Source organism: Balearica regulorum, chromosome 3, assembly GCF_011004875.1.
Source record: "Balearica regulorum gibbericeps isolate bBalReg1 chromosome 3, bBalReg1.pri, whole genome shotgun sequence".
In the NCBI taxonomy this organism is placed as follows: Eukaryota; Metazoa; Chordata; class Aves; order Gruiformes; family Gruidae; genus Balearica; species Balearica regulorum.
This window is the reverse complement of record NC_046186.1, coordinates 24283668-24298545: the sequence shown is the minus strand read 5'-3', so window position 1 is coordinate 24298545 and position 14878 is coordinate 24283668. Positions and strand designations below refer to the sequence as shown.

The 14878-nt window shown below is 34.2% G+C and overlaps 1 protein-coding gene and 1 long non-coding RNA gene across 2 annotated transcripts in view; one reads left to right on the top strand and one right to left on the bottom strand.

Moving 5' to 3' along the window:
* The window catches only part of LOC142600924 (uncharacterized), a 782912-nt gene that overhangs the window by 290605 nt on the left and 477429 nt on the right, over positions 1-14878 (bottom strand). The window lies entirely within an intron of this gene.
* CSMD1 (CUB and Sushi multiple domains 1) overlaps positions 1-14878 on the top strand; it is a 1232729-nt gene that overhangs the window by 1164996 nt on the left and 52855 nt on the right. Inside the window, exons 53-54 of the mRNA XM_075747278.1 lie at positions 2302-2475; positions 6663-6836. Coding sequence (XP_075603393.1) covers positions 2302-2475; positions 6663-6836 — 348 coding nt within the window. The remainder of the gene's footprint in view (positions 1-2301; positions 2476-6662; positions 6837-14878) is intronic.

The window sequence follows — 14878 nt, the reverse complement described above, 5'->3', positions numbered from 1 at the left end:
GAGGCTGAGCAAAGCTGGAAAAGAGAAAATGGTAAGGGGGATCATATTACTAATTTGGACTGAGAAAAATGAGGTAAATTATTACATGAGGTATTTCAAGGAGAAAAATATTCAATGCCCTTGTTACTCTCTGTTGCCATAGTCCTTGTCAGGGGAAGAGTACCTGTATAAGAAGTTGGGTGTGAAAAGCTTAGATTCATACTTTCTTCCACAATTTTACAGAACAATATCATAATGTCTGCTTCAAGACATCAGCAATCCTACAATTAAGATTATTATAATAATCCTATATGTATGAAGAAATTAATCAAGTGGCATGTTTTTTACCCTTCTAGGGTTTTAGAAGAGCCATTAAGTGTAAATTAAATACACAGTGTAGGATTATTAAAGGGGCTTTAGTAGAAAGGAGATTCAATCCTAAAGCAGCTAAATTACAAACAAGCCTGCTGTTGATGGATACAGCCTATGCGAAACAGAACATCTCGTCCCGTCCTCCCCCCCCCCAATTCTAGCAGCGGTCATGATCCTCAGGTCCCTGTCCTCACATCGCAAAATGAGGACTTAGCATAATTTCACATGAAATTTTTGCCAGTTGTAATTAATCAATGATGTCACTAAAAAAATGAACTTTTTCCTCTTCCTTAATCAGTAAAAAAATAGTTTCCTGCTCAGCAACTCTGCTTTCAAACAGAATGAGTAATCTAGAGATGCATCACTTGGCATCCTTAATGCCAAAAGTGCTATTACCCTGGAGTAATGTGTTCTGTTTTGTTTAACAACAGGCAATATAACTAAGGAGGAAACAGTGCTGGCAGACATTCCTTCCTTTCCATGCCTTTGTACAGCTGGAGAAGGCGGCTATTTCAAAGTGTACTGAAAAAAATCGGAAAGCAATATAAAGAAGAGTTTATTATAATTTTGACATTAATATGAATTTATAAGCACAGAAAAGTCATTAAATATGTCAGTTTAGCTAAGAATCAGCTGAAAATAACATAAAGGTGATTATTATTTGGAAAGAGCAAACACAAATAAAAACACTTTTTACAATTCATTACTAAAAGTCATTAATAAATAAACATGAACTTAATTGTAGAAACTGGAGCTGTTAGGAAATATTTGAACAAGACATGCTTAACTGTAGAAATTAATTTTTTTTCAAGAAGTCTGGATAGAAACCTGCTGTTGCAGGCTTTAAATTAGACTGCAGCAAATTTCTTTTAAATATAAATATAAACAGGGACCTAAATGATATTGTTAAGGGGCTGCTATAGCTAAGTGGGACATATATAAATATCTGAAATATCTCAGTGTTTCTTCTCTTGAAGGCAATAGACTGACAGTGATCCCACAGAAATTATTTCTGTTTATTTTTTAAAAAAATAAGATTTGGGTTTTTTTTTAAAATTGATTAATCTTAGGATCTGTCTAGTAATGTCTGAAGACCTGCATGTGAGAAATCAGTTATTTGTTGGATGCGTATAAAGCAAGGGCTGTGTTTCTTGTAATAAAATAACAACAGCAGGACATGCAAATGAGCATAAAACTTGATCATCTATGCTGTTATATCATCAGAACAAAGCCTAGACATGGTTTTGGCTAAAATTCTCCAAGGCTATTTCCAAGAACGGTTCAAGTTAGCTTAAACCAGTACTGATCTGGGTAGGCAGCTTGCTAGCAGCTGTGCTGGGCTGGAGGGCAGGAGATTTTTATTTCAGGGATGTAGACTGCTCTGTGCTGGTTGGCCTCTGCCGGAGAATGGTCCCAACCATGTTTAATTTTTTAGTAGAGGTCTACTTACAAAGTCTGAGGCAAATAATGAATAAGAGAAATCAGAACTCTATGATGAAATAATAGTATGAGTTTGAGAGTTAAAGACCTTTTAATTCACAGTTCTCTGAGTAAAAAGGCAACCTTAGTAAGGCAAAGGGGAAAAACCTATCCGTGTTAAAATTGCCAGTTTTCTAGCAATAAAACTGAATTATTTGTAATTTCAGACATTTGCAATTTACATTTTCCAGGCATTTTTCTGACAAATTTGACATTTCTGTATCAGAATCTGCAGAAACTATACATATGAAAATTAAAACTATTTGAATATCACTTCACCCTAAAAAAGTAGAAGGAATATCACCTCTAGTTTTTACACCTCAGAATTTGTTCTGTACAGTGCCGTATTTGACCCTATTATATCATTTATTGAAAGCAAGGATGAAATTTTGTTTTCCTACCAGCATTTTTGTAAATGTTGGCAAGGTTTGTAAAAATATATGGTTTTGATGGGTTGTTCTTTTATTGTAGCTGGTCACTGTGGTTCTCCGGATCCAATTGTAAATGGTCATATTAGTGGAGATGGTTTCAGTTATCGTGATACTGTAGTCTACCAGTGTAATCCTGGCTTTCGACTTGTTGGTACGTCTGTCAGAATTTGCCTACAGGATCACAAATGGTCTGGACAAACTCCTGTTTGTGTCCGTAAGTATCATTAATTTTTCACTGAATTATTACTGCTATTTTAAACACAATTGAACATTAACAGTGGATTGGATGTTCAAAGGTGTTTGAATGAGGTGCTCAGATCAGATATTTCTTGGACCTATTTTCAATTACAAGGGTCATTATGATAATCTAATCCTGTTTCCAACCTAGCACAGACTGAATAATGATATCCAGTAATTTCTGATTTCTGTTGTTTCAGAAACAGGATGACATTGGCATTGAAGTGGGTTGAACAGCAGGCTACAACTGTATAACTTCATCTATCTCTTTCTCTCTTTTTCTCCAGGCATAATTTCTATGTCAAGTGTGGGCTTACTGAGCCTCTCCCCTATTTTTTCACCAGGAATACCAATATCCCTTGGTCTAATTTCATTGTTTGGTGGGTAAAGCTGGAATACTGTTCATCTGTGCAGTTTTGATGGTGACTGCCCATTTTTCCAAGTTGGCCTCCTAATATTTACCAGTACAAGCCCAGGCATAGTATTGGATTGTACCACATCTGTTAGAAAAAAATGTTAACCTTTTTATTCCCTTTAGTAGGATTTTTTTTTTCTCTTACTTCACTTGCTTTTGAAAATTCCATACTTAATTACTGGAATTGTTGAGTCTTTCCCACTCCCTTCTTCATTTGCATGGCAGGTTTATTGACATTTTCTGAACCATCAGCCATTTAATCAGAGTCAAGTCTGATTTTTCTGATTGTTATTCTACTACTTTATTGTGTAGTTGATTTTATTATTCTTTTTCAGTTTTAATAAGGCTTCCCATTTTTATACAATTTTTGTTATTTTTAATGGAGCATTTATATCAATTATTTCAATTTTGTAATTTTTTAAGATGTTTGCAATTCAGACAAATGTATTGTCTACACAGACATAGTCACTGAGATGATCAGCTTTTCTATTTAATCCATGTTAGTATCTTTGTTTCATTTCTGAGAAAATATATTACTGATAAGTCATTAGATTTCAAAATGTTCAGTATTTTATTTCTTAGAGGTAAAATGAAAATTTCTACCTGGATACAGCTGCAGGAAATATCTGCCAAATGTCATTGTCCTTTTAAAATCCTATTTATATCTTCAAGTGATTTATATTCATCAAAGGAGAAATGCCACCAGCTAGCATTATTACTTTTAGTGGATTAATTTTACCGTGCAGTGAATAAAATCCCTTCAAAAGAAAGGGGCAAAGCTGAGGGGGGTGTGTGGGAGGCTGTTTCTTCCTAAATTGATGTTATCATTGCTGTTATGAGAAGAACTGGCAGCAATTTCTGTCATTATAGATTGCCTAATACTTTCCATTACAACATGGTTTTCTTTTGCTTATAACTCTGCCAGACTAAAGAGCCATACAAGATGATTTTTTTTTTATGTCAGCATCCAAGCTTCAGATGATTTTCAAACTTTTATTTATTTTTTATTTATTTATTTAAAATTATTGTAAAAATGGCTATGTTATTTCTGAGAAGGAAAGTGAAAACATACTGTTTACCAATGGTAGAAATGTGTTCCCTGATGTGAGACTGAAATGGTCTTTTGACTGAGCAGTATGGGTCAGGAGCTAGAAATATGGCAGAGGTACCATAAGGAAGTTATGGGCTGTGCCCCTGAAAATTTACCACAGATTGGTCTATATTTTGTGAGATTTTTTACAGAAGATCACACACCTTTTTATATTTCTAATTGACTTTGAAAGGAATTTCAGTGTTATAAGTGCTAGACATTGTAATTTTCAAAACCTACTCTAAGCAAGTACTCAGAGTACTCTACTCATGACTACTTTATCTTGTTAGTTTCATATGAAAGTCAGCCTCCTTCATCCTGTACAATGTATGACTCACAGGTGTTTCCCTATCTCTTCATTGGATAACCAGTCAGATCACACTTTAGCCAAATATTTTCTGAGAGATCTTTTCACTTGCTGGTTATTGGGAGTTACCATTAAATGTGAAGATGTCTGATTAGTTCTTTGTGAGTAACAGCACAACTAAAATTGGGAGAGTAACCTTCTTTACTAAAAGTATTAACAATGACCAAAACATAGTAGCCATAGCTGCGTACTCAGACTGGATTTTTTTATTGTCCAAGTACTATCAGCACTACCATTATTTCTTCTGGGTTATGTATTTTCTGTGATGAGATGGAAGTCTCCAGGATCTAAGAAGGATACTGTGTTAAAGACTGGAGTATATATTTGAGAGTTATATTACATTAATTGTGTTCATCTCTTTGGAATAAAATAGGGAAATGTGCAATTCCTTAGCGAGTATTGATTTCAGACATGCCAAGTGCATCTATTTTCCCATGACATATTTAGGACTAAGTGTGTGTGTGGATCCACATGTATGTGTCTGCATGCAAGCGTAGGGCAGTTATTTATATTACGATGGAGGAGGGAGTTTGTAATTCACCACTGAGATGACATAAACCCAACAGTAGTAACTTTTATTTGACATGTCTTGGCTACTGCTTAGGTAAACAATATTAAATTGATTGCATAAAAGCCTAGTGGTGATTGAAAACACTATAATGCCAAAATTATGTACTTAGGAGTTGGGTTTTTTTTTTGTTTTTTTTTAAAAGTTGTTTTTAAGTACTTGCTGCTCTGTGAATCCAGCTATTACAGTGTTGATCAGTCAACAAGTTGATGACATCTAGAAACTGTAATGGAGCAGTGGCAGAACTAAATGCCGTGATTAAAATCTCAGTGTCCGAGACTGTTAGTTTCTAGAAGGTGTTACAAAAAACAGCATCCTGTCAAGAGTAATGAGGTCTAAACAGGAACTGACTGAATAGAGTATGCTTTTGTTGAATAAGGGCAACTGAACACAGATATCTTTCATATCAGAATTTTTACAAGAGACCTACATGTTGTGTTGTTAAAACCTATGGCATATAATTTGTTCAGGAAACTGTAGGAAGTTTAAAGTAATAGCATTTTTTAAAATTTAATAAGTTTTTACATAAGAATTATGTTAACAGTTTATTATTGCTTTCTTTATTGAAACTTGATCATCTGTAACAGTTTAAAAATGCAGCAACTGGGCTAGGATAAAGTTGATCTTGTGCATGTAGTAAGATTTTATTCTGATGTTTAGGGTTTCATCTTCAAATGCTGCAAATGAGATAGTGCAGAAAGGATTCAAGTGATTTAATTTACACGATTTAAGGGCTAGATATGCAAGTCTGTACACAGGAAGGTGTCCCATTTAATTCCCAAAGATCAAATACTGTTTCAAATACTGTTTCACAGTTGAACTCCATGATAAAATAAAAAGAAACACATTTAAATGACTTTTCACTTGTCTCTTCAATTAAAAAAAAAATTAAAATAACCCAACAAACCCCAAACAAACCACACAGTAAGAAAGCAAAAGACAAACCTATGTAAAGGATACTTGAGTATGATAAACATTGCTAGCACAATGTGCAAAAGGGGGGGTGGGTGTGGGGGTGTGGGGGTGGTGTGTGTCTACATTCTGATTTTATATTGTCAGTATCTATGCTTTTCTATATTTTTCTGTATTTTTTTAATGTCTTGTCATGTGGAAACTCGAGCTTGACCATAACAAGTGTATTTTATAAGTGTCATTTAAGTATAATCAACATATGTAATACACATAATAGGATAGATTTACTCCCAACAATGATTTCTCTATTGCCATAAGAAAATCTGATTAAAAGCATCACTGCTTCAGAAAAGCAACTCAGGATCTTTGGAACAGGAATGCTTCAGAACTCCAGAATGCTCGGAAGCATTCGATTTGTTTTGCCCTACTACATTTTGAAGATTGCATGGAAAAAAATATATTTTTTTATTTGCATTAGTAGGAAATATAATGAACTCTCTACATTTTTAAGGTCTAATACATATCAGGTGGGTTTCAAAATGCATATATATATATAAAAAACATTATTTATATTACAACTTTCAACATAAGGTAAAAAGTAGATTCTAAAAGTTTTATAGAAAAATTAAGAATTTTCTCCTGGCAGTTAAGAATTCTGAAAAAATATATCCTATTTTTTCTTAAATTTCTTGTATAAATATGAAAGACAAATTCAGAAGAAAAAAAAAACAAAACACAAAGGAGCTCCAACCTGCAATTCCATGGATCTACCTTTCAGTTATATGCTAGCCTGCCTATCTTTCTTTTAACAGCAATCACATGTGGACATCCTGGGAATCCAGCTCATGGAATGACTAATGGCAGTGAGTTCAATTTAAACGATGTTGTAAATTTTACTTGCAACACTGGGTACTTACTTCAGGGTGCTTCTCGAGCACAGTGCCGAAGCAATGGGCAGTGGAGTAGCCCTTTACCCAACTGCCGAGGTAAGAAACTTTCTCATATGTTCTCTGCTCTCTAATGACTTATTTCAGGCGTGATCCTGCCTTCAAAATATTGTGACATAGTTCAGAAACCTGACCTTTAGGAACTTATTGCCACCTTTATTTGAGTTTTTGCATTTCTATATTGGAAAATGGAGTTAGGGCTGAGTATTGGGGAAGCTTAGGCTTTTCAGTATTTTACCTCAAAGTTCTCAAACTGCCATCCCTAGCACTTATTTTATAGACGTATAAACTGTACTTTGTATCAAAAATTATATTACGTTGATAAATCACAGTGGGCTATCTAGTCTGAATTAGATGCACAAGAGTACATTTTCCATAAATAGTCAATTACTCCTATGCAAATGAATGTTCCTGCATCAAACCACTATTAATTCTTCTGTAAATCCTAGCAATACTTGAGAGATGTTCATAACTTTTGTATATGTGAACCCTGACTTTTCTTTGACCATAAAAAATGAAAAAGAGATTTTTCTGATTGGTTTTTTTTTTGCAAAGACATATCTAAACTTGATCACTAGTATGCTCTGCTTAAGAGGGAGATGTTTGAGAGATAAGAAGGAGGCAAGGGTTTGTGTTACGAAGAAACTTGTGTATCAAATGTACATATTGGGGAAGGACAAAAAGAAGCCATTTTAAAAGGCCCAAGGCCAGGTTTGATGGGGCTTTGGGCAACCTGTTCTAGTGGAGGGTGTCCCTGCCCATGGCAGGGGGGTTGGAACTAGATGATCTTTGAGGTCCCTTCCAACCCAAACCATTCTATCATTGTATGAATATCTTCTGACTAAAAAATAGATGCAAATTGTCAGAGAGGTGACATGCAGGTCATGAGGTGAATGATCTAAGATATACTGAAAGATCTCAAAAGCCTGGATAAAAGTTTTTGAGATACTATATATCCTTCAGTGCTGTTTTTGTGAAGGCTCCAAAAGGATCTAATAATGGATCTCATTTTTAAAATGTTGTTCCTGATCATATTCCCTTTTCAGAGCTGGAATTGTCTGAGTCCATTTATAGCTTTTAACAACAGTACTAATTTCCAAATGTGTAAACCAAAAGCAAATAAAAAAATGCTTAGTCCCTGGAGACAACATGATGATTTTGCCTGATATGGAACATGCAAAGAAATAGAACACAAAGATCAATTAATCGATCATTTGATCAATTGATCTATCTATACGTATACATGTATGCATATATATATGCATACATATACATATACATGTATACATGTATGCATATATGTAGAATATATATATTATATCTAAGATAGATTTTTGAGTGTTAAATTGGAATTCACAAGGCTGGCAAGATTTTTCTTCTGTGACGTTATTTGGCAAATCTTTGCTAAATCATGCATCTTCTGAAAGGAATATCACACATGTCACTTAGGTTTTTCCTTAGGCTGATGAACTTTTCAGTTCTTTTGCATGGATTGTATCTCATGCCTGAATGCTGACTACAAAATTAAGACACTAAAGATTACTTTACAAATTTAAAAACCACTTTTTAGATCATCTCATCTTCCGCTATTGAGAATACAAGTCTGGAATTCTATTGTTCCCTCTGATTAGACAGGTCAAAGTTAGACAGCTTGTTGAAAAGTGGGTTAGTACTAAAGCAGATGAAATAACTTCTCCAGAAATGCAATGGCTAGTAAGCTTTTCTCGAGTATTTTCTTTCACTGGAAAAATGATCACTTAAATGTTAAATCAATGTAAGTACTATGCTTTTCATCCTTTGTAGGTTGTCTTTAATGTGCTAAAGGAAATTGCAGTCAGCAAAGTTGTCCTAAGGATACTAACATTAGGACTAAAAATCATGTAATAAGAAGTTAACTTCAGCTATTGGTAGCTTTATTATCTCCACCTGTTGGTTTATTAAAAATCATATTATATTACAATGGCTGTTCCTAAGAATAATTATTATCTTTGGTGATTAGCTCATCACATTGTTTCAGAGATAGCTGATGCAATTTCAAGCTCAGTGTGTGTGGAATTAGATCTTTCATTCTCATTAAAACAATACAGAGATGGCAATTCCCTCAGTCACTACCCTCAGAATTTATTCAAGTGAGTTAACTAGCATAGCAATATAATTATTGGAACTGAGAAGCAGGAATTAGCAAACTGTTCCTATTTAGGTTCATGTACTTTTTTCCCCCCTTTTATACTGTTTTGTATTGCTAGACTTTAGTGAACAAACTCCTCTATCTCATCTGTGAAGGCATTTAAGTAAGGTTTTAAGGTTTTATTTGTTGAAAATATACATTTTTTCACATATCCTGTAGATGCAGTCCAGATCTGTTCTATTTGATTGGCAGAGGCAGAGATTGAATGGTTTTACTGAAGTTCAACCCCATTTACGAGCCGAGTTACTTGGCTATATACATTGAACTCAAGTATCTTTATTAAAATGAAAACAAGTGAAAGTGCAAGAGGAAAAAAAAAAAAGGAAATTCATGAAAAATAATGCAAAGGCTGAGAAGGGTTTAAAAATAAGAACATAAGAATTAGGAGCCTTACAGTTACTCTAACATTATTTCAGTTGTGTCTTCTATCTACTTTCATTTTCCTTTTTTAATTCATCACATGAATTTGAATTTGATCCAGGCCAATTTATGGTCTAAAATCTTGTTTAAGGAGGTTGGTTTTCTGAAAGTAGTGTGTGTTATAGATGCAACTCTGCCAAGATCCATTCACTTAAGAATGGCAAACTCCTATCAGAATGGAGTGGCCCAGAGTTTTCTTAGTTGAGTATCTATAATTTTGTCTATTCTCATGCAGGTGGTGTAAAGTTGGACTTTTGCCATTCACTCAGTGCCTTGTCACTTCATTGTTCCTTTTACTTAGTACTTCTTTCTCTATAGCAGCAGATATTTTTCAGTGACTTACTTCTATTTCTTCCATCATGAACCATGAGGACCTACGTAATCTTGTCACCTACTGCTTCTCTGATGCCTCACTGTAGATCTGTATTACAATGCATACGGTTGTTTAGGAACTCTAATCAATAAAGATTTCAGTGTTATTGAAATCAGTGTAGCTTAAGTATTTATACAATTACATCTTAAAATAGTGGTCAGTATAGGGAATGGATAATTAATTGTTTTTCTATACTGGAAAGTTTGTTAGTGTATGATTTGGCAGAATGTAATCTCAAGATAAAATAAGGAACTAGATTCTTCTCTATCATCTTGTGCGTCAGCAAGAATTTTATTTAAAATACAATTAAAACTAAGAATTACTCACATGTCACAGTTTTTGTCTTAGATATTACAAAAATGAAGATGTACAAGAAGTAAAGAACCAAAGCTGAGTCTCAGAGCCCTGGTTGAGCGTAAGAGTCACAATTAGTGGGAGAAAAGGAGATGGTCAGACTAATATAGAAGTGTTGAGGCATGATCAACCTTGAAGTCCAGGTTGATATTTGAAAAAGATAAGTCACGAAGTCTGCAGTTTCTCTAGATTCAAGGTGATCAACCTTAAAATTTATGTTGATATTTAAACTGCTTGAAAAAGAGATAGGTCATAAGGTTTGCAGTATCTTTAAGAAGTCCTACTTTTGGGTTCTGTAGAAGAAGATATTATCTTAAGTAAAAATAACTGTTATAAACTTATTTCTGCACTAAAAGATATTTTGTTGTAGTGCAAAGGGAATAGTCGATATCAACTTCAGTTTAAACACATCAATATTTCTATACTCGATTTCTATACATTGACCTACTACATGCATCTTTCATCTAGAAATTTTGGATATTTTATTTCAATTACATACAATTTTAAAATATTGTATTAATTGTGTTGAGAATTGGTATTGTTCCTCATTTTAAGTTAGTGTGGTAGGTTGACCTTGCAGTCAGTATGAAGTGGTTTCTCTCTGCTGTTTTTTCTTTCTCAATCTTTTCCTCTTCTCTTGTGTGGGTTCTCCACAGGCTGCAATTCCTTCAGGAGTATCCGTCTGCTCTGATGTGCGTCCTCCATTGGCTGCAGAGAATATCTGCTCCCCCATATGGACTACCTTCTCCTCTAACCTTGGTGTTCCCTCTATTCTTTCTCACTAAATTTTTTATGCTCTCCTCCTCTCTCTGTGGCATTTTCTGCCACAGATGATCTTTAAAGTCCCTTCCAACCTTGGCCATTCTATGATTCTATGATTCTATGGACCCAGCTGTGATTCTGTGGAGAGATTGAGAGCTGGGGTTGCTCTGCCTAGAGAAGAGAAGTCTCAGAGGAGTCTTAACAATGTTTATCTAAAGCAGGGTGTAAAAAAAGATGGCCAGACATCTCAGTGGTGTGCAGTGAAAGGACAAGAGGCAAAGGGCACAAACAGAAACATAAGAGAAAACTTTTTAACTTGAGGGTAGTCAAGCACCTAAATAGATTACCCAGAGAGGTTGTGGAGTCTGCATTCTTAGAGGTATTCAAAACCTGACTGGACAAAGCTCTGGGCAGACTGCTTTAGCTGTCCCTTCCAACCACAACTATCTGTGATTCTGTATAATTTATGACTAAAGACTTTAACAGATGCATTTGGAGAATCTTGCTGAGGTGGTATGTGATGTCTCCAGACCTATTTTTCTTCTGATCCCACTGTTTTAGGCTACAACATAACACAGAGTTAACAAAAATAAGCAGGCTGCAAGCTTTTCAGATTGAAACAGTCTCACAGATTAAGGTAAAATGGAACCAAATTATGAGACTGTAACCTAGATCATCTGATCTAGGGTAACTAAATGGATAACTAGGCTAACTCAACCCTCTCTGTGTGACTCTCCAGCACTTGAAAAACACTTAAAGACATATATAAGTAAAAAAAGATACAACTGTTTTCACAAATTAGATGAATACAGAACAAAAAGAAAGGAACTTCGAGTAAAAATTTTATTCCACATATTGACTAAACACTATAAGAGATTATCTAAATCCTAAAAGCCTGAAACCCTACTGTGTCTAGCCTGCAAGCATCAAAGCATATGCTTAACTTGACACTGTTAAGAACCCTAGCTGAAGATGCTTATAGGCTGCTGCTGACAATGAATTTAGGAATTCACTGTGGAACAGAAACTTCTGGTATTCCTTCAAAAGAATGAAAACAGAAGTACAGAGCGTTCTGGTTCAAACCTCCATATGCTCCAGGCATGTTCCCACAGAACACTTCTCTGCATGCATCTACCTAGTTTCATTCTCTTGGGCAAAGGCATCTTCTCTTCTGTAAACTGCCTTCTTGTAACCTTATAGCGTAGTTACATTTACATCATTTCACTGAGACCAGAATTTGATACACCATTTAAGATTTTTACTTTTTGGACCATATGCTGTGAAAATTCCTGTAACATACCTTTAGGATAATTATGGGGGTTTATTTATAATTTGACATATTTTGGATTAAAAGATAAATCTGCATAGTTCAAAATGATTAAATATTCTTTTTGCCAAAAAAGCTTAAATAAAATAAGCTTGAAAGACATTATTTACACGAAAGAAGAGCAGAAAGTCCTTACTGGTTAGATTAACAAAAGTAAAGTGCATTTCAGTGATGAAATCATGCTGAAATGACAATTTTACATCCATGATTTAAAAAAAAATAATCAAAATTCTACCAACTAAATGGCTTATATAAAATTTACTCTTAATAAATTTATTAGAACTTACCTAAAGCAAGTAATAGCACTTCTTCTGTCATAGGCCTTTTCCTCTAAAATTGCGTTGTATCTAATGGGTGAAAAACATTTGTATTAAAGTTCATTGTTAGTAATGAATTATGAATTTGGGAACAAAGAAAGTAAATATTCCAGCTCCTTAAATATGTTGCTGGGAAGGGATTGATGTTTCTGGCAAACCTGTATCATTTAATTCAACAGGGGGTTTACGTATGACCTTTGTTTCAAACCTCAGTTGAGTTCACTTAAGTCAATAATGAACTTCACTTCACTGAGACTCTACTTGCAGTTACTACAAAATATAGATTACTGCTTGAAGCTATGCAGAAGACTTATTTTATTTAATTTTATTTATTTTATTTTATTTTATTTTGCCACTGAGCTATTATGTATGTATGGGAAACATTGATATATTCAGAAATTAAAGCTTTTCCCGTGTCTTGGAAAAATTCATTTCTACTGTTTCTTTCACAAGTGAAAAAATGGCTTGTTGTGATGTTGGGGTACTTTGTGAGATAAAACCCTCAACTTTTTATAATTATTGGCACAATAATATCTGATTTAAAATTTTTATTTAATCCTATATTTTTATATATATATTAAGAAATGTAATAGTCTTTTCTGGAATGCTGAGGTCACTGAAGTATGATTTCAAAATCATAGTTTTTGAAATAGGACTTTTTCATCTTCTCATGGACTCTGTCTTTCCCTTTATTTATTTGATAAAGAACATGTCAAATAGTCAGTTTACTTGCCTTTGAACTGGAATTAAATGGCATCAGGAAAGTTCCAATAGCCAAATCTGTCTTCTCTTTGTCAAACCTGCCTGAGTCAGACTTGGTGCAGCCTGAATGTGCTACCCCAAAACTAGCTATGAAAATATCAAATCCTAAACCAAATCTGTTCAGTATGTTGGATTTTTTTCCCTCTGCAGTTTGGAACTGCTTTCCATTTTGTCTTTGGAAGCACAGAAAGCCGGTCTCTGCACTTTCTACTTTTCATAATAACGCTTAACCCCCAAAATGAGAACTGAATCAAATGGTCTCATCAGGGCTCTGCACTCCTGATTGCACTGCAGGTCATTTTTCATATATTATGCTTGAAGTAAGAACTGCTGTATTAAATACCACACTTAACCACATCTTTTAGAATGCAAGGATTTGCAAGAAGCTTTTCTTGCTCTATTTTCTTTGCCTTGGCACTAGATAGATAAACTATCCTATCACCTGCTGCCAGTTCATAAGGTAGTGTCAGATTCATAATCTGCGTCAGGAAAAGTTTATATCCTTTGCTACTGTTCCCTTCAGAATCCATTATATCTTCTTATAAATGAGATTTAAGAGCTTTTCTCCTACTAAAAACATGTTTCTTAAAAACAGAAGTTTTTTACTGGGAAGATTAGTTTGGCAAAGTTGCAGGGGTTTGAGCTAGCTCACATTCTCCAGTCTGTATCAGTAAGTCCGTGCTATTTGGTAGTAATAAAGAATTCAGGTTTCTCTTTGTTCATTTATCCTGGTTTTGTACTGAATTTCTAATTTGAAAGGTTTTGCTTTTTTTTTATCTCATTACTGATAGATTTCCTTTAACATACTTGTTACTCCATTTTTATGTTAGTATAGAGTTAGCTAGTTAATTATCAGAGAACTCTGGCAGAAATTTTCCAATAGAAAACAAGAAAGACTGCATTTTTTGTAACAATGAGAGAATACTTGGCATGTTTATATCAATGGCAAATATTTTGGAATGCAATTAAAAGCAATGTGTGTCTTAGCTTGTCATCTCACAGACAAACAAATGTCAACTATATACCTTGTTGAATCTATTAATCTTAGTTAAGGTCTTGCTTATACCAAGATATTACTTAGCAAATTATTAGTGTTAATTTGCACTATTACCAACAACATTTATACTACATTAATTACAATGAATATTTCCTTGGTGTAGGTTCATCGGAAACATGATGTCAGGACCTTAGATTTTGAATAGATTTTAATAATGTACGTAAACCCAGAAAACACTCTGCTTCCTAAACAATATTTTATGTTTTACATGGCCAGAATTTCTCTGATAATATCACTCTCCAACTGGTGCCCACTGAAAAAATAACAACTAAAAAATCAAACTCCTATGTATTCAAGACTTTTGCAAAGTGAAGTTGCAAGTTGAGCAGTTTGTTGGGTTTTTTGGTTTTGCTGTTGTTGGTGGTGGTGGTGGTGGTAGTAGTTTTTTGCTTTACTTCTCTGAACAGTTAACATTGTTGTATATACTTGACTTTGCACTGAACTTTACTAAAATTCCATAGACTGGAAATTTTGTAATCATGTTTTCACAAGCAGTGCCTTCTTTTTTTATAGTCAGCTTT